At 37.6% G+C, this 20509-nt stretch overlaps 1 protein-coding gene across 2 annotated transcripts in view; it reads left to right on the forward strand.

Annotated features, from left to right (window-relative positions):
* Positions 1 to 8034: 8034 nt before the first annotated feature.
* C5H12orf50 (chromosome 5 C12orf50 homolog) overlaps positions 8035 to 20509 on the forward strand; it is a 41734-nt gene continuing 29259 nt past the window's right edge. Inside the window, exons 1-3 of one of the 2 annotated variants that reach the window (XM_036759385.1) lie at positions 8035 to 8061; positions 8437 to 8557; positions 17201 to 17374. In XM_036759385.1, the coding sequence (XP_036615280.1) occupies positions 8050 to 8061; positions 8437 to 8557; positions 17201 to 17374 (307 nt within the window). In that variant the 5' untranslated portion in view covers positions 8035 to 8049. The remainder of the gene's footprint in view (positions 8062 to 8436; positions 8558 to 17200; positions 17375 to 20509) is intronic. The other variant, XM_036759386.1, reaches the window with a different exon arrangement.

The raw sequence follows: 20509 nt of genomic DNA on the forward strand, positions 1-20509 counted from the left end.
ACGCCCAATCACAAACCGCCGCTGCCGGGGAAGGCGGGGCGACCCGTCCGGAAGGGGCGGTCCTGCCGCATAGGCTGTTGGGAGTTGTAGTAAATCTGAGGGCTGAGGTGAACTTCCGCATCCGCCCTCGGCCCTGATCCTTCTGCGGCTGATTAGCGCCATGGGGTGTTCTATCTGTGGGCGCCCGAGGCCTCCCGAACCGAAAGTTCATCCGAATGATTAACTCAAACTACTTAAAATGGGAAACTGTCACTAACTTAACACGCAGTATAACCTCTAGAACCTTCCTGGTGCCTCCCACTTTTTAGTGAGTGAAATGAATATAATACTAACAGCATATAGCGCTCACTCTGTGCCTCTACAATTATCTCATTAGATCCTCACAAGCCTGGGAGGTAGGTGCTGTTAGAGCCTCATTTTGCAGATGAGGAAACTGAGGCAGACGGGTGAAGTGACTTACCCAGGGTCACACAGGCAGTAAGTGTCTTGAGGTCAAGTTTGAACTCAAGTCCAGGCCCTAGCTCCTTATCTACTGCGCCACCTATGTGAGTGAATGAGTAGATGAAGCTTTTATTAAGCCCTCACTACGTACTATGTATGGGGAAACAAAAAACAAGACGGACCCTGCTCTAATGGATTGCTCGGGAAAGTAACATGAGAGGGGCAGGAAGCTGGGGGAGACATCTGGAGGATACGTGTCCCCCAAACCTAGGGCAGGATAGAAGCTGATTTCACAAAGTTAGGTGTCATTCGTCCGAACCCATTAAAAGGCTGCTTTGGACCTCTGGCAGCGTGTCAGATTTGGGAGATGCCCATGCACCTTGTTCTTTCCCAGACAAGGGAAAATTTACTGGTCAACAAAGCAGAAATTATTGCGATTATCTACCAGATTTCAGCATCAGATCCCTCATGAGTGGCTTGTACAGGGAATGTCAGCCGGTAAGTGTCCTAAAATACTAAGTTTAAGGGAATTACAAGAAGCAAAGAGCACCCTGAAAAATGACTTCTGATTATATATGTGCTTGAGGATATCCTCTTAACATTCGTTTTGGTTTCTTATGCTATGACTGACTTTGTAACACAAACCCACCACACTTTCTTAAAACTCTCGCCATAAAAATTACTTTTTGAAAAATAGGAAATTTTTAAAAACAGTTATCTTTTAAGTGATATCTTTCAAGTTTGACGAGTAGTTTTAAAAACATCTATTGAATCATGACAACCTAGTTTACTTTTTGCAAATGCACACATTTTTATTGAAAGAAAAATTCCATTGTTGGTGCTTCCTAGACATTTTTGATGCATTAAGCTGTATGTTACAGTTGTAAATTCAAGGCTTCACGTGGACAATAACTTGGGTTGTGTGTGTGTGAGGCGGGTTGTTCTTCAAATAGGTGTCTTTTAATAAAAAAAAAAAAGAGTCGTCCTTCAAATTTACTATAAATGCAATAAACTAAAGGGCCACTAGGTGGCGCTGTGAATAGAGAGCAGAGCCTGGAGTCAGAAAGACCCAAGTTCAAATATGACTGCAGACATTTACTAGCTGTATGACCCTGGGCAAGTCACTTAACCTTGTTGGCCTCAGTCTCCTGTAAAATGAACTAAAGAAGGAAATGGGAAACCACCCCAGTATCTCTGCCAAGAAAACCCCTAAGGGGGTCATGGAGAGTTGGACACAACTGAACACAACTAAATAAAACAATACAATAAACTAGCAACCTGTAAGTGAGGGCAGGAGACCAAACTGCCATCTTGAGACAAAGTCAGACCTTTTATAAACATTGACTTAACCGAATAGACTTCAGATGGAGATAGGGACTGTATCTGACATTTCTTTGGTATAGGGAGATCCTGTGTCTACCAAGGCTGGTCAGCATCTTCTCATCTGCTTATAGTCTTAGCTGCCTGAGGCATTGACAGATTAAGTTACTTGCCTGGGGGTCACACAGTCAGCGCCCTAATCCAGGAGTGGGACATGAAAGTAGTTCATCATAGCTTTGAGAACCGTTCTCTCTTATCTCACACTGCTTCTCAGAGGTATTCAGCTAAAACCATGGAAACTAAACAGGTATCATGTAGTTCTTCTGAAACTTGAGCATTGCGATGAAACTCTTCTAACATGTGCAATTAAATGAAACTTTCCAATTTCAAGAATTAATCGAATACACATTTGATAAGTAATGGTATCTCTCTGGTATCATTCCCACTGTTTCATACATTCTTCAGTCTAACTGAAGCTAAGAGGGAGTTTTGACTTCCTGCCATTCTTTAAATATGGTGCAGATCTCATTATGATTCAGAGCTAGCTCCAAGTATGCAGTTGTCTGGTGTTTTGCTCAATTAGGCAACAAAAATCCAAAGAGTGCATCCTTTGTAAGACTCTCTGGCCAGTAGAATGTAGCTCTCCTTCAGGGTAGGAAATATACTAGGGACCTCTGGTATGATGCCTTGCACATAGAATGGGCTTAAAACGAATGTTTATTAGCTATAACTGAATTTGTGCAGAGTAGCATGCCAAAGGGCAAAAGATGCTGATATCAGGGTTATTATTATTTATGAGTTAACTGATTGGAGAGGATGGAGAATGGAGAGAAGACAGAAATTTGCTAATTTGAATTATTTTTTTTCAATTATCCTACATTTTCCCATGGGAAAATAAGCAAGGAAACCCCACATATAGGTCATCTAACAATGGGATGAGCTACTTCAAAATCTTTAATATCAAACATCAGTGTCTCTTTGTTCCTGCAAAGGGATGATCCAAAGCAGCTCTTTCTTTCTCTGTCTGGAAGGACAGATATTTAAATAAATAGCCACCCACAACTGCCATTTCCCAAACTGCCACAGAACCTTTTAAGTTCAACATTCTCTCACTTCTGGAGAAGGAGCATCACCTAAAACATTCCGCGTGCTGTTTGAATAGTAGCAGAGAGGCCACTAATCTCTCTGTCCACATGTACTCTCCATCACACATGCAGAAATTTCTTCAATGTCTGCAACACAGCCGTGGGAATAAGTCCCTGGCAGCAGAGGCAGCTGTCCATGTCCGCTGTCAGCCCCAGGACCACCAACTCACAGCCACAAACTGGACTCCTACCCTGAAGGGGGGCACCCACCAGTACGGCCTGGATCTCTTGGGCTGCAAGGAGCAGGAAGGAATTGCTGCCAGCCCCAGGTAAGAGATATAGCATTGCAGGCTACGGGTTGGGAAAACCCCCTTGAAGGGGTGTCGGTTTGAATAGACTGCCAATATTGTAGCATGCAACCAAGTCTGGCATCACTAAAGTGATGTACTTAGAGAGTCTGAACACAAATCCCCAATTGGGGAGCTTAGTTTCAATCCTTTTCCAACCATCCTTCTTAGACTTCTTTACAAGGACTAAAGTTCCATTAACAGTGGATGTCTCTCCCCTAGAAAGGTTGAGCTTCCCAAATAAAGACTTACAGTGTTTTCTCTTCCCTAGAGTAATTGAATTACCAGAAGCAGAGTTATTTACTCTTCTTTACCACGATAAGTCTCATCTCCACAATTGACCTTGATTCTTTTTCTGCTCTGCTGAGGTGCTTGATGACTGTTTGTCCCTGACCATGATGTGTGACTCTATGATGTAAAAACATCTCTTTGAAACAACTTGTCCCCTTATATATACATACCAGATTCTCACAATGGCTGTAAGCATGTTGCCACATGTAGCCATGCAATAATGGTCCTTGGTAACAGTATTTGAAAACAATTTCAAAAGCAACTACAAGTCCATAGGTGAAAGGGCCATTCATTTGAAGTCAATGATCATTTAAAAATGTTCATTGTGGGTGATTATCCCAATAGCCTATGTGCTTAGGATGAGTACTTCGTTGTTCTAGAGTTAGAAGGTAGGGTAAAATGAGAGTCAAGACATTTTTTTCTATATTTATTTTACTTATATTTTCAAGATGTTATCCAAATCTTTTCTTTCTTTTTTTTTTTTTTGAGGGGGAAGGCAAGGCAATTGGGGTTAAGTGACTTGCCCAAGGTCACACAGCTAGTACATGTGTTGAGTGTCTGAGGCGGGATTTGAACTCAGGTTCTCCTGACTCCAGGGCCAGTGCTCTACTCACTGCGCCACCTAGCTGCCCCAATCCAAATCTTTTACTTACTGTTTCCTCAACTAAGTTTCTAAAGCAGTTGCCATTTTTTTAAAAAAGTTCTGTTCAAAGTGGGTTTTTCTAAATGTTAAGTTCTTTTTTGTTGTCTTTTGAAAATAAGGTTATATATGGAATATATGTGTATGTATATATCATTGGTCTATGTACATTCTTTCTGTGTAATGAAAAAAATTTAAATCATTGTGGGCAGAAATATTACTTCATCAACTTTTAAAACCAACTAATGCAGAAACTTTAATTACTTTTTCTTCATGTAAATTTATCTTTAAAAACTTCCAACAAAGTAGGAATGCATTTTTATTTTAAAAATAACCCCCTCTCTGGAAAAGTCTCATCCGTTGTTTCCTCTGCCTCTTTTTTAAAGGTCACCTCCATTTATATTTTCATTAATTTCTGATAGCTTCTCATAGCTCTATGACAAGACCTCCAAATTATAATGTCTCATTCTGAGCATGAGACATTATTTCTTATTATAAGACTCCCATATCTCTTATCATCCAGTTTTTAAAAACTTACATTCAGCAAATGTTCTACTTGTGGAAGAAACCTTTTCTCCTTAAAAGAAAGATAAAAAAGGGTTAGACTCTAGATACATGATGAATAATCTCAATTTATTTTCAGGTAGCTATTGATATATATTATCTCAATCTGATTAAAATTTCCATCTGACATAGTGGATAACAGCGATCAAGTACATATTTCTACAGCAAATGGGTTCATATTAACTTAACAAATAGGAATATTATACCCTAGGACCTATATTTTTAGGCATACCCAACCCATCTTTAAAAATAAGAATAAAGTACCTAATTCATTGTTATAAAATATTCATTCCTTTCTCTCAAATGTGAAACTATGTTCTACCTCTTAGTCTCTTTAACCAAAAGATTGGTAGAAAAAGACATTATATTTTTAATGGTCATCCTAGTTAATAATATCACCCTGGAATTAGGAGTAAAGGAAATACTGTGACATTATTCCTTAATGTGAAACTGACCAACAGGTACTTGTGAGGTCATTTATGATGAGCACATAATGGCCCAGGTAACAATGAGAAAAATTCTGGAAGTTTGAATTTGTGTACTGGCTAGCAACCACTTTCAACATTTCTGCAAAGCGAGAGAAGGTATCTTCTGATTTAAAATTTTGTCAAGAATTACGTATCGCGTAATACACTATCAACAGGAGATCAGTTTTAAAAGGAGATTCCTACTGATAACCTGGACAACTCTAGAAAAGAGTTTTTTTATTTTTTATTTTTCCTCATACACTGAGACTTCTTAAAATTACATTCCTGCAATTCTTGTATAAGGACAGTGGAGTAGCAGCAAGAGAGGTGAAAATGACAGAAGTTGGGAATGACTGCTATTTCTTTTTTTATTCCACATGCATAAAGGTAAATATTGTACAAATTTACAGCTGTTCACATCTCTTAGCTTTCTGGTAGAATGAGGGAAGATGTAACATAAATTTGCATGATCAAATCAACATTAACCAGTTTTTGTTTTTTTACTTACCGATCTATTTATTATGGTGAAGTTGAATTTCTATAAGGAAACATAAGAGGATTTGACATTTTTAATTATTTGGCTGGAACTACTACTGCCTACAACAGTCATACTTAGAATATGACTCTTAAGCCACATATATTTCGTTAATGTACAGCCTGAAGTTTTCCCAGATTTTGAACTGCTAGTATTGGAATGCTATTTCATAGGAAACTCTACAGAGCATGTGGCTCTTTGTGATTAATGGAGATGATAGGTGTGGTGTCAGGGTTATATGAATTAGCCCTGTTCTACACTCTCAGTTGAATTCAGGTCACCTTCAGACTCACTTTAATGAATCCAATTCATTTTCCATTTAATAATTAAGCAAAATAATTACCATGCTTTGCTATGTCATTTTAAAATAGTTCATGATTTTATAGTTTTCAAAGCACCCAGCACAGTGCTCTGTTCACAGTAGCCAGTGAATAAATGTTTGCTGAATGAATTAATAAATTTAGTGGTTTATTGGGGGTAACCTTCAGAGAAAAAAAATAAAAGTAAATATGTTCAGGTTGGCAAAAGTTATAATTCTCTCTAACTTAAATTAGTTCATTAAGTCAAATAGGAATAACATTATTAATATAAGGTCACAGATAATAAATTTAAAACTGAGAAAAAATAACTGAGATCATTTAGTCCAATCCTGCCCCCTCCCTCTTTATTTTTATAGATGAGGAAGTTAAGGCCTATAGGCCTTATATAGTGATTTGCTCAATGTCACATTCAAGTAAGTAGAAATGGCAGAGCTGAGACTTAAATGTAGATTATCTGATTTCAAATCCAGTGCTTGCTCTATGCCAGTTTATACAGGACACAAGGGATTTGAATTAATAGCATCAATAGATTTAGAAATAAAGTCTAAATCTATGACTTAACTACACAACCTATGTAAAATCAGGACAGAGGAAATGCTTGCTAAGTCTAATTCCACCATAATGGAGCTAGGAATTCAATATCATATAAATGAGTTACCCAGAACTGTTAAGCCAGTTCTACTATGAGAATATCTATAAATTATATCTGCAGTAAAACCATGAAGGAAAGATTTCTGCAGGGGATATAGTAGAAACGTCACTGTTAGAGACATTTAAAAATGAAAAGGCAGTGAGACAAGACCGAATATGGAGAATATGGTGAAGAATGTACTGGGACAATACTTGTCTGTCTATCCCTCTGACAGCACGACACTGACCCCAAAGTTAAACAATACCTTTGCCATATAATAAAGAGGAGAATGATAAAAAGAAGCAATGGGGTTTCTACTCTATGGAAAGAATGCAGAATTAATGATTTTGTGGTGTATTAATAGTTCCTACTTAGATATGCCTGGTTTTTACAATGCAGGGTACTTGAGAGCAAAAGAATAGCAGTTGTTATAATTGTAGTATAGCCCAGTTCTTTAAATGGGAAAAATGGCAAATATATAAATAGAAAAATAGGGAGACATAAATCTTATGATCTATTCACCTTTCCTTAGACATATACCGACCAGTAAAACAACAACAACAAAACCCCACAACATGCGTCCATAGGCACTGATTTGAGAACAGAGATCTCAATTCATAAATGGGGCTCTTCTATGTAAGCAAAATCAGCTTGTTGGGCCTTGAAAGCTTTCTTCCCCTGCCCTGGAAATTTGAGGTTTTCAGAATGCCGTAGCATTGAGGCATGTCCTATCCCTGGCTATGGCCTGGGTTTTATCACTAATCCTTTGTGCATCTGCCTGGTAAACTGCAGATATATATATATATATATGTATATGTATATATATATATATATATATATATATATATATGTATATGTATATGTATATGTATATGTATATGTATATATATATGTATATGTATATATATGTATACACATACACACATACACACACACACACACACACACACACATATATATATATATATATATATATATATACCTGTATAGCTCAGATTTTGCCAATAACTTTTGGCATGCAGTATTAAATACCACTCCACGTTATTTTGTAGCGTTATTTAATTCTCCTTATATGACAGACTTACCTAATGATAAATTTGAAATAAGCCACCAAAGTTTTTTGGCAAGTAGGGTTACATTTCTGGTATTTATTTTGCTAATGGCTTTCTAAATTAGCTATAAGCATATTCATTTTAAAAATCATGAGAATGATAGGTAGGAGTAAGTGACCTACAGTTATTGTTGACCTCTAGCATCAATATATTGTGAGTTTTCTGCACTGTTTACTTTTCTCTCTTAGGGTTCCCAGTGCCGATTCCGACACTGTGAAGAAGCCCTTGGCAGTGACACTGTGTGCTCATTATGGAGAGAGGGAAAATGTTTAGATCCACTTTGCAGATTTAGACACATGGAAATGCAGGTAGAATTGCGCCTCCTCCTCCTCGTCGTCATTCTTTGTCAATAATATAGCACGTTAGTAATCTTCTTGACCTACATCACAACATGACAGGGAGATGATGTTACTCCTGCCAGTGGCAAACAATGGAATTGATAATGGTAGCTTGCTACTGACCTTAAAACTTTAGGCTAGCACATAGGAATATATCATAGGAACCTCTGCGACCTCAATTCAAATGTAGGGCTACGACATTGACAGCAGGACAAATCCCCATTGATTAAAAAGCAATCGCTTTCATTTGGCATTTTTTTGTTCCTTTTTTTTTCTCTTACAAAATAATTGAGTTTGTCACAAATACGACCTCTGAAAACTCCATTTCTTCCCCTTTTTCTCTAGCAAAACTGCAGCATTTCATGCTTCTGGGAAACTCAGCCTCTTGGTTGTGTGAAGATCAGTTGTGTGTTTTATCATAGCAAACCCCGTAATATCAATGGACTTTTTTTGCCACCAAGTAGCAGTGAGTATATTTTCTTAATAATATTTGCATGGCACCAGATTCAAATCTGAATGTAAACTTCTATAGTTGGAAACAATCTGTCTAAGAATAGTAGTGTGGGATGCCAGACAAATGAAAATACGATGAGGAAGAGTAACATGAGTGGGACAGTGTTAAATGGAAGATTCTATCAAGAATCATGAAATGAGGCTTGGAACAGGCCATCAGACAATTTAGTCCTGTGTCTGGTGGTGTGATCAAGGGGGAAAATATATGCCTTGGGTCTAATAGTGTGTATCCAAGGTGGCTTTTAAAAAATTATTATTATTCATTTAGAGAGTGTGAATAAGTCATTGAACCCACCAGATCTGTCCTAAAAGAAGATGGAACCAGGAATAGCATTTTCACATGTGGGATATGGTCATATCTTGAATCTCTTGTGACTCCTTTTAGGAGCAAAGAAATATCCACAACTCCAATGAACAGCCCATATAAACACTTAATCCCTTAGCAGTTTTATCTCCCTGCTGTACCTAGAGGCATCTAGGTGGTGGTACACTGACTAGCACACTGTATGTGGGACCAGGATGACCTGAGTTCAACTCCAGCCTCAGACACTTACTGTATGACCTTGAACAAGTCACTTAATCTCTTGTCTACCTCACTTTCCTCATATGTAAACTGGGGATGATAATAGCATTTACCCCCCAGGGTTGATATGAAGATAAATGAGAGAAAAAATTGTAAAGAACTTTGTAAACCTTAAAAGTGCTATTTAGAGGCTGGCTATTATCATCATCATCATCGTCATTATCATGGCAGCTAGGTGGCACAGTGGATAGAGCACTGGGCCTGGAGTCAGGAAGACCCAAGTTCTATTCCAGCCTCAGACACATCCTAGCTGTGTGACCCTGGGCAAGTCATTTAACCCTGTTTGCTTCAGTTTAATCATCTGTAAACTGGGGTGATAGTAGCACACACCTACCTGGGTTGATATGAAGATAAATGAGAAAAAAATTGTAAAGAACTTTGGTAAATCTTTAAAGTGCTATTTAGATGCTAGCTAGCACCATCATTATCATGGCATCAGGTGCACAGTGGATAGAGCACTGGGCTTAGAGTCAGAAAGATATGAGTTCAAATCCAACCTCAGGCACTTACTAACTTTGTGACTCTGGGCAAGTCATTTAACCCTGTTTGCCTCAGTTTCTTCATATGTAAAATGATCTGGAAAAGAAAATGGTAGACCGCTTCCATATGTTTGCCAAGAAAACTCCAAATAGGGTCACAAAGAGTCAGATGTGACTGGAACGACTGAACAACATTATTACTAATATTATTATTCTTGTTGCTGTTATGTAAAATAAGTAACCAAGACAGTTGGGTCCAGGGCTCTATTCATGGGGCCTAATTGTGCTATGAAGTATGGGGGCTACAAAACATTAGAAGGCAACAATACCCAATTAGGCAACTGGATGATGAAAAACTTTTTCATTAAAAGTGTGACTGTTCAGGCTTCTGTGATGCTTGCCCATGGCCGTTTCTTTTAGTGAGTTTCCCTTTCAACAGAATAGGCCCACAGCCCTAAAATTTTTAAGGTAATTGAACAACCCACACTATAACATAGATGAGAAAGGAAGCTTGGTCTCATGATATGCTGTATCTATCTTGTTTGTTCATAGTTGTTTGCATGGTTGTTTATGAGCTCCTTGAGGGTAGGGATGATGATTTTTGCCTTTCTTTGTATCTTCGGAACTTAGCACAGTAATTGATGCACAGTAGGTGCTTAATAAATGCTGTTGACTGAATGAGAGGAAATGTGTAGTGACGATGAGATAATGTCTGCAGTGGAGGAGAGATGGTGAAATTTGGGAAATTTGGGAACCTGGCTTAAAGACCCAGCCAGATCTTTCACAAAATAGTTTTGTGATCTGGGGCAAGAGTTTTTGGAGTGTGGCTCAGTGGAAAGGACATTCGATTTAGCGTCAGAGAACCTGGTTTTGAGTCTTAGCTCTGCTCTTGACTATCTCTTTGTTCCTGGGTAATTCACTTCTTTTCTCTGGGTCTCAAATTCATTTTCTGTAAAAACAAAGAGTTAGATGTGGGTTGAGGGGTATGCTGGTAAATGTTTATGAACTTACTCTTCAAAATTCAGGATATCCTTTTCAGTTTAATCTAAATTATTAGCATTTTCTTATCACTTTCCTAAGTCTAGACAATTAACCAAACAAATCAAGCCAGATGGCTCTCAAAGGCCTGTAGGAGCTGTCCAGCACGCTGGCCTACAAAGATTCCTTCTAGCTCTAAGGCCCCATGGTTTTTATCTGTGAGTGGAGTAAGGATAGATGAATTCTAAGGTCTCTTTTAATTCTGGTGCTTAAGCTAACTCCCAGATATCAAATGAAATAATACACAGCACTTTGAAACTTTAAAATGCTATAAAAAGCTGTTATTATTGACCATGAACAAATTATCTCCATTAATAAATATTCACAAATCACAAAGCGTAAACAGTAACTTATTCTTTATAATCAACTGAAATACCACATATGCCCTCATTTCAGTTCAACAAGTATTTATCAAATGTCAGAATCACTGTGCTAGGCTTTATGGAAATATAAAGATAACTAAGAGACAAGGATTATTCTCAGCAAAGTTATGATGTTGTACTAAAATGTGGCAACTAACACAAATTAGAAAGTACAAGTGCCATTAAAGAGATGTACAAAGGTGTTCAGGGATTCAGAGAAAGGAGAAATCCCATCTTCAGTTTGAGAGGGGAGGTTATTTAGGAGGTAGCATTTGGGCTTGATCTTGAAGAATGAATAAGAAATTTGAAGATGAAAAGAATGTAATGAGCGAAAGAGAGAAAAAAGTCATCTGTGTTTAGGAATAGTGATTAGAACATACAAAATACATGTGGGGAAAAACCAGGAGATAAATTTAGAGAGCAGCTAGGTGGCGCAGTGGATAGAGCACTCATCCTGAAGTCAGGAGAACTTGAGTTAAAAATCTGGCCTTACACTTATTAGCTGTGTGATTCTGGTCAAGTCCCTTAACCTTGATTGCCTCCAACAACAACAACAATCCCAACAAAAACAAAATGATTAAGGGGAAATAGGAAAAGGGATGAGGTCACAGGCCAGGGACCACTAAGGTGCCAAAAAAAGGAAGAGGAGCTTTTAAAGAAGCAGAAGAATTAGAGAAAAGGAGAGACCCAGAAGAAATCAGTGTCGTGAAAACCAAAGGAGCAAAGCATTTAAAGAATGAGAGCAGGAGGTGGTCAGCAGGATCAAATACCACGGAGAAAAGCTAGAGAGTTGCAAAAGGACTCTGAGTCTGGTGATTATTAGAGCATCGATACCTGGAAGAGAGAGTAAATTTAGTTAGTGACAGCCAGTTCTACCAGAGTCCTTCAGAATTTCTCAAAGTGTTTTTTCATATGCACAGATTACTATATTGGAAATTCCTTGAGGGTAAGAATCATGTCTGATTCACCATTCTCCTTAATGGAGTGCCATGTACATCATAGCTGCTTAATAAGTGTGAAATATGCTGTACAATCTGGACCAGGGGTGGGGAAACTGTGGCCTTGAGGCCACATGTGGCCCTCTAGATCCTTAAGTGTGGCCTTTTAATAAAAGGCCCAGACTCTGGACCATGACTGTGACTAGTAATGAGGTGGTATTAAAAGTGAGAACAACAAATACTGAAGGCACAGAGGCTGGGTTGGAGACATGTAAAACACATCTTATCTATTCATCTCATTACCTGCCCTCTTCAGTCAATAGTCCCGCTTTTAATTGGGGGTTGACAGGTGCGGATGGAAAGAAAGCTAGTTAAAGCTAGAAATCTGAGTTGAATCCTACCCCTTCCATGTATTTACCTGTGTGAGCTTGGCCAAGTTTACTTTAAATTCTATGGGCCTCAGTCTCCTCGTTTGCAAACTGAAATGACTGGACTAGATGAGATCTTGAAGAAGGTCCCTCTCAGCTACCAATCTATAAGCCTATGACTCTAAATAGTGTATCTTTTATATGGTTTGCCTAGGGCATCATTTCAGAAGATGTTGTTATCCTGAATTTAAGTGCTTTAAAAGACATATTCAGCATATCTTTTTTAAAAATCCATTACTTATTACTTATTAATCCCCAAATAATTTATTAATTACTTACTAATCCCAAAGTAGAGAGAATTTGCTCATTTTATGGATTTTATAATGAGAGTTCTAGAAATTTTATGGGAGAAATAGTGCTTTGGGACACCATTCCCTCTGACATCTGCCCACCTGACCTGGTGGTGATGAATAGACAAGCCATTTCATGGGGGTTGTCTTTGGACAGAGAGGAAGGTTTTCTTAAACAGTATTTAAATTAATTTCTATGCTTTTCTGAGTCTAAAGGGAAGAACTAGATTCTACTTCCAGTTGGTGGGATTAACCATAATGCTTTTCAGATTATAATTAACCTGAAAGGTACAAGCAAAAAGTAGTCCTAAAAACAAACAAACAAAAAACCAATTAGTTTTGAATTTGCACCCCAACCAATTTTATATATTGAGAATATCCTTGGAGACAAGGAAGTCATAGCTCCAAACATTTCTTTTAGGGTATCATGGGCACAAAATGTATGTAGTAGAAAGAGGATTTGTTTTAAAAATTGACAAGGCAGAGAAAGCAGTACCTCCCACTGCAGTCATCTGTGGCTGATGCGACAATCTAGCCATATAAGAAGGATGAAGCTTCTAATACCAAGAGCTCTATAAAGCAAAACTGACAAACCTAAAATTGCGCACAGCAGTGTGAAGCTATGCTGGCAATGGAAAAATAAAAGTTTCAGAAACAATTGCCTGCTTGTATAAATTCATCAGAGACAAGAGTGTTCCCAACCCTTTCCTAAAAGCACAAAGATAGTTGGTGTTTGGGGACTTATAGGAACCATATAACTAGAAATCAACATAGGTAACTCAACATATGTCAAGCCCTTGATGTATGTCAGTTCAACTGCCTAATAAAGCTGCTGCCCCAGGTTGGCTGCCTGCTATCATATGCCTCCAAGCACTATTAAAAGCCCAATAGAATGATAGAGATAAAACAAAGTGTTGAATTTCATGCTTGGGTGCAACCCAAATGCACTTCATTACAGGAGGTAATTGGAAGCAAATCACAGACCTTCTCAGGAAAATGTGACATCAGTATGTATTGTGAGCTCCCAGGGAGATAACGTCTGCCAACTTGTTTTGTATAGCATTTAGCACAGGGCCCCACACAGATGATAAGCCACATGCATTTGTTCTCTTGATGGTGATGATGACATTGACTTTACAAAACAAGTTTTGTTGTTTGCTTTAGAAATGTCCAAATAGTTCAGTGTAGAGTGTGGACTGATGCCATTCAGAAACCAATACTTCAAATTGGTGCTCATTATTTGAATTTCCTTGTCTCCCTTTCACTTCTTAAGAAAGGCAAATTAGGAGGGAGATGCAAGCAAAGACAAAAAAATCAATAAAATTTATTTTTAAAACAGAGGTACAAAAAGGAGTTTAGCTAATGGATTGACTGGAAAATTCACTCTGTGAAAGAGTTAGTGTGAATGAATCCCTTGAAGAGGTTGTATTATTTGAATTCACACCACATATTTCCATTGGGTTGGAACCAATTACCATCTTTTACATAAATCATAACTTCAAATAGCACAAATTTACATACATGCGACCACAGCAGGGATTTCATTATTCCCACTAATCAAGACCTCGCTGTAAGACATAGGGTATGAAAACATGAATGAATGGAGGAGGGGTTTGAATGTTTAGGAGAGCATTTTGTGCTATTCTAATAAAATTTCTGATTTGGTTTCATGTAATAGTTTAGTACTATTTATAGTAGAAAGAGTGTGTGATTTGGAGTCAGAGGATCTACATTTGAATCCTGTCTCTGTGACGTATTTTATGTACAAGTCAAAACATCTCTGGGCTTTTGGTCCTCATCTAAACTGGATGGAAATCCCATGATATATTAGTGGGATCTTGGTCTTTCCTTATGAGTGTTCTTTGCTAACAATTTCTAATTAATGCATACTTTAGAAATAGGTATACAGTAACGTGATTATTGCTTTTAAAGGACTCTTTAGCCTTGGCAACACATCATATCACTGGTCAGCAGGCATTTGCTGGCAAAGGCAGTTTCTGGGTTTTTTTGGCCTACTTGTATTGTTGACTCTCTTCCATTGGGTAAGCTTTGATAAAGAATAGTGATAAAGCAACGTCCTTTTGGACCAGCAATCCACACAATAAAAACCAAGAGGATGATGAAAGCATGTTGTCCGTACGGACAATTTTAAATAAGAGAGAGATAAACTGATAAATAGACATATATCTACCTCTACCTCTATCTTTCTATCTCTCTCTTTATCTGTCTAGAACACATATCTGAAACAGACAGTAAACTTGCCTTAAAATTGAATAGTAGGAGATGAAGAAGTTAGAGTCAATTTGAAATGAGTACTCTGCATTGTGTTCAGTGATCTCAAGTTGCTACTTGACACACAAATCCATCTTTTCAATGCTAATATTCTCCTGGTGATGTAATATGACTATGAATCATAGAATGCCCTAATATCTGAAGAATGAAGTTTCATGTGACCCCAAGAGCAATGACAAAATGTTTAGTGGGTAAAAGACTGTACTATAATACCAACAGTGACTTATACACAAGAAATAATGTAAAATACATCATGGACATTACATGGCTTGAAAAGGAGAGGAACCAGTCATGTAGACAAGAGGTAGACAAGATGAGTGAGGTACTGGAACCTAAGAAATACTAAAAGATCCAGAGGAAAGTAGTATATGTGCTGAGTAGATCCTCTTAGGAGAATTTATGGAATGATAGCCAAGAATATCACGGATAGGTAACTATTTGTACAAGTGAATGACACACCCCCATTGATGAGATCACAGTTCCATCCGCTGAATAAGTATAAATATACAGCAAAAGTTTACTAATTCACATTTATTAGGGTAGGATGTTAAGATGAATTAGTATAAGGTCTAAATCATGGAATAGTTTTTAAGAATACTATTATAGTTTTAAGATAAATATTTTTCTTAATAACTAAGCAATAGTTGGCAAATGGAAAGCTTTGACTTCCTTTAATGAATGGTCCTTCATAACTGGCACATTAGTAACTTGAATGCAAATGAATGCAACTTCAAAGAATTATGAGGATGTTCCAAAGCATTGTGCACTTGAGGTTAGCTGGTTATCCTTGCAATCTTCTTTTCAAGATATTGATTTAACAAACCTTTAGTAGTTAATAGCAAGGTAAACTTCAGATCACTTAACATTTAAGTCAAAGGTGTTTTAGTTAATCAGATTTTATTGAATTACTTGACTACAAAATGCCCATGAAATTCAATAGAAATCTTATTCCAAAGTGTCTACTTGGGTTATTTCTATTATGTTATTTTCTTAGCTAAATCTACCCATGCCATCATTTTCTCCTATTTATATTCTTTATTATTTAGATAGACTTAATTTTGAAAATACTAGACAGTTGAATATAGAGTTTGGCACCATTATAGCAGAATTTTCTTAATCTTTTCTGTGCCATGGTCCCTCTTTGGCTATCTGGTGAAGTCTATGGACCCTTCTCAGAATATGTAATGTTTTTTAATCAAATGAGATGATTAGAGATAAAGCACTTAGTGTAGTGTCTGGCACATTGTAGGTGCTATATAAATGCTTATTTCCTTCCTTTCTATCTTTTAAAGAATTAATAATTAGATGAAATGCTAAATTCCAGTTAGAAGTTTATGAGAAATAAGGATATAATTTTTCCCAACCAAGTACAAGAACACCTAGATATCTCTCTATAGACCTCTTGGGGTCCATGGACCTTCAATTTAAGGAACCCCTTTGGTGGGTTTTATTTTGGTTGCTTTTTTTTTTGCATTCTCGCTTGTCTGGGCAGTTCTTCCAAGCTATATATTTAGACATAGGTAACTCAGGACATTGCTGAAATGGAAAACTTTTCCCATGGACGATTGGCTAGGATTTGCTGTGGCTCACTGTGCTCACTGTTTAGATCCAACTGTGCCAACATTGGACCAGAGATGTCAAACTTGAATCCTGCAGGCTTCCAAAACTCCCGAGTGTGGCCTGAACCAGATTAAAATGTAATTTGGAAATGTTTAACAAGATAAACAAAAATACAATATGACAACGTTCATTTGCAGTTTTCTAAGTCAATATGTGGCCTGCAGGGATCCATTTCCATTTGAGTTTGACACCACTGACTTAGACTATATCCTAATGCCTCATTAGTATAATGAGAATAGTAATGTCATGCCCTACTTACCTGCCTCATAGGGATATCATAAGAATAAAATAATATTACTGTGAGAACCTCAGAAGTAAAGGGCAATAAAGTCAAGGCAGTAAGAAGTGTTTTATAGGAAAAGTAGGAATGCTACTATTTGCTGGTCCTCTAAAAGGTGACAGATTTTTTTGACACTTGATTTGTGTTCTTCCCAAAAGGAAGAAATGAGGCATTTTTTAACAAAGCATGCAATTAATGCAGGGCAAAAGGTTTTGAAACAGCATTCAAGCCACAGTTTTACATAATACATTGAAAAAAGACTAGGCTTTGTATTTTTTTGCTATAGATGTCACACTACAAAAAGAAACCCAGGAAGGAATTCTGCCCCCTGCCCAGAGTCAAGAGCCTCTGAAACCTCAGGAGAATATTTCGAGACCCATTCATCCCCCATTGGTCATAACTATTAATTTTGAAGAAGAAGAGGAGGAGGAAGAGGAAGATGAAAATGACAAAGAGAACAGTTAGTATGATCTTCCTTAGATCTATGATGTATGTGAAGACCCTTACACTTGTCTTATAGCCTCTATTCACTTGTATTAATGTTTTGCAGGTTTGTAATAACCATTTTTTCTGGTGGAGGGTAGATGCCGAGAAATTTGCTTTTAGTTTTCATAAGCCTCTTAATTCATTGTTCTAATTTAATAGTCTAAAGATGTGATCCTACTCATAAGTAAGGAGTAAATTCCTTAATTGGGGGAGATATGTTTACTTTCAAGACCACTTATGTTGTCTTTCTTCTGATGTACCCAAAAGACACTGGTAGTCGATAAAGTTAATATGACTCACATGCCATCGTGAGAATTTGGAGATGAAATTTTCCAGGGCAGACTATGCAAATGTAGCAAAACTCCAATATGAAGCATCTTACTATTCCATGAATTCAGCTACACTGAAGATAAAATGAAATCAACAAATTGAATCACTGTGTCTATTAAATACCTATTGTATGCAAAACCACGCTCTGTGGTTATGGTCCCTCTATACAGAAAGTTGTAAAGTACATTGTGTTCTCCCTCAAGCGTGGGAAATTGGAAATTAAAATGCTTTCTTCATTTCCTCAAATCCATTGTTATGATGTTTTAGTGTATTTCCTTTGCTTTGGGCATTTAAAAAAGTAATTTATCAACTTCAAAAATTTTATTTTTTCCTAAGTACCTTTAAAATCTTTGTCTCTTGTGTGTTCAACAGCATATAGTAATTTAAAGTTTGATTTAATTTAAAGCACAAGTCTGCTCTTCACTTGTGGAAGGAATGTCAGCAACTCAGACAGTTTTTTTGCACCTAAATCAGTCCCCTTTTATCTCATGACTAGATCATTGCATTCTACTGAAAAGTTGTCTCTGTCTTCAGTATTTGCCCTTTCAATATATCTAACTGGCCATGTCCTTTCCTTGATCAAACATTTTCAACAGTCTATAGGATCATAGATTTAAAACTGAAAGGGACCTTTAAGATCAACTAGTCTACCATGTTCATTATGTAGATGAGGAAACTCAAAACCAGAGAGGGAGTGATTTGCCTAAGGTCGCAGAAGTAATAAATGATAGAACCCTACTGCTTTTGTTTTTCAGTTGTGTCCAACTCTTAGTGACCCCATTTGGGATTTTCTTGTCAAAGATACTGGAGTGGTTTGCCATTTCTTTCTCCACCTCATTTTACAGATAAGAAAAAGGAGGGAGACAGGGTTAAGTGACTTAGCCAGGGTCATGTAGTTAGTAAGTGTCTGAGGCAGGATTTGAACTCAGGAAGAGGAGTCTTCCTGACACCAGGCCCAGCACTCTTTTCTACTGTACTACCTAGCTGTCCCACCCATTGCTTACAAAATGAATTAAATCAACAAGTATTTACAAGCACTTATTAAGCATATATGTATCAAGCACTATATCAAGGACTGGGGGATACAAAGAAAAAACAAAAGCAGTCCTCAAGGAGTTTATATTCTCAAATTCTTAAGCCTGACGTTCAAATCTCTCCACAAACTGGGTCAAACTTGCCTTTCGAAAGTTAACCTCTACTGCTTTTTCAGGTAAACCCTCCATTCCAGCTAGGCTGGAATGAATTTCCTCACTATCTATTCTTATCTACTCATCTTTGTTTGTGGTGCTCCCCCTGCCTGGTGACATTCTTTGCCTCTTCTCTGAACCCTACATCCTGCTCATCAGTCAATGTCCCATCTTTACTGTGAAGTCTTCCATGGCAATGCCAGTCCACAGTGGTAATACTTATCATCAGTGTTGCTCATTTACCACTTACGCGTGTGAGGCATGCCTATATAGTGTTAATGATATGTAGCAGTACCTCAACTTTGTGATAGTGCCTTAGCTATATGAAAAGGCAGTATGCTCTAGCGAATAGCGATCCAGCTGGGGAACCCCGAATAACCTGCATTCAAGTCTCTGACACATCCTGGCTGTGGGACTCTGGGCAAGTCATTTAAACTCTCAGTGCTCTGGGCAACTCTCTAAGACTATAATAACTTGTATCAAAAGCAAGGACCTGCTCAAGCAGAGGGAATTTCCCCATTCTGGGGTTTCCCGGTACCAATGAAATCACATGTTCAATTCCTAGGCCAGTTATATATTGAAAACACTATATAGATTATAGTACATTGTTGGTTATCTTTAGGTGTGTGTGTGTGTGTGTGTGTGTGTGTGTGTGTGTGTGTGTGTTCATGATTCCCCTGCTAGATTGCAACCTCCTTGAGGGTAAGGACTGGTGTCTTATTCTTCTTTGTATCTCCACAGTTTTTAGGGTACCTTGTACACAGCAGCTCATTAAAGAATGATTGGTCGGCCATCTCCCTCACCTCCCTTCCTTGTGCCTTCCTCTCTTTCTACATTTTAATGTGGAGTTTTCTGGTGACAGTACTGTGACCCAAAAGAATGAATTTTAATGCGAGTGGGGGTGAGGAATTCATGACCGAAAGATGCTAATTTGGGGCAAGGGATAGGAGGATCAGAGAGCTACAGCAAAGTAGAGACCTTATCATTCATCAGCTAATCTCCTCATTCTATAAAGGGGGAAATTGAGGAACAGATAATTAACTTGCCCAAGATCACACAGGTGGTAAGTGACAGAGCAGGAGTTTCAACTCAGTCTTTTTCAACTCAAGTTCAGTCTTTTTTTTCCTGTACCACAGACTTTTAATTCTTTTGTAAGACATTTACTAAATTTCTGTGTATGGTAGGAACTGGAGAAGATGGCACCTAATAAATGTTTAGTTGATTGCAGCTACTAGTTCTTTTTTATTTTTTATTTAATTTAATTCATTTTTAGATTTAATGATTTTTTATTTGATATTTTTTAGTTTTCAGTATTGATTTCCACAAGATTTTGAGTTACAAATTTTCTCCCCATTTCTACCTTCCCCACCACTCCAAGATGGCGTATATTCTGATTGCCCTGTTCCCCAGTCAGCCTTCTCTTCTATCATTCCACTGCCCCTCTCCCCCATCCCTTTTCCCCTTAATTTCTTGTAGGGCAAGATAGATTTCTATACCTCATTGCCTGTATATCTTATTTCCTAGTTACATGCAAAAACAACTGTTTTTGAGCATCTGCTTTTAAAACTTTGAGTTCCAAATTCTCTCCCCTC

The sequence above is a fragment of the Trichosurus vulpecula genome, chromosome 5, assembly GCF_011100635.1.
Source record: "Trichosurus vulpecula isolate mTriVul1 chromosome 5, mTriVul1.pri, whole genome shotgun sequence".
NCBI lineage: Eukaryota > Metazoa > Chordata > Mammalia > Diprotodontia > Phalangeridae > Trichosurus > Trichosurus vulpecula.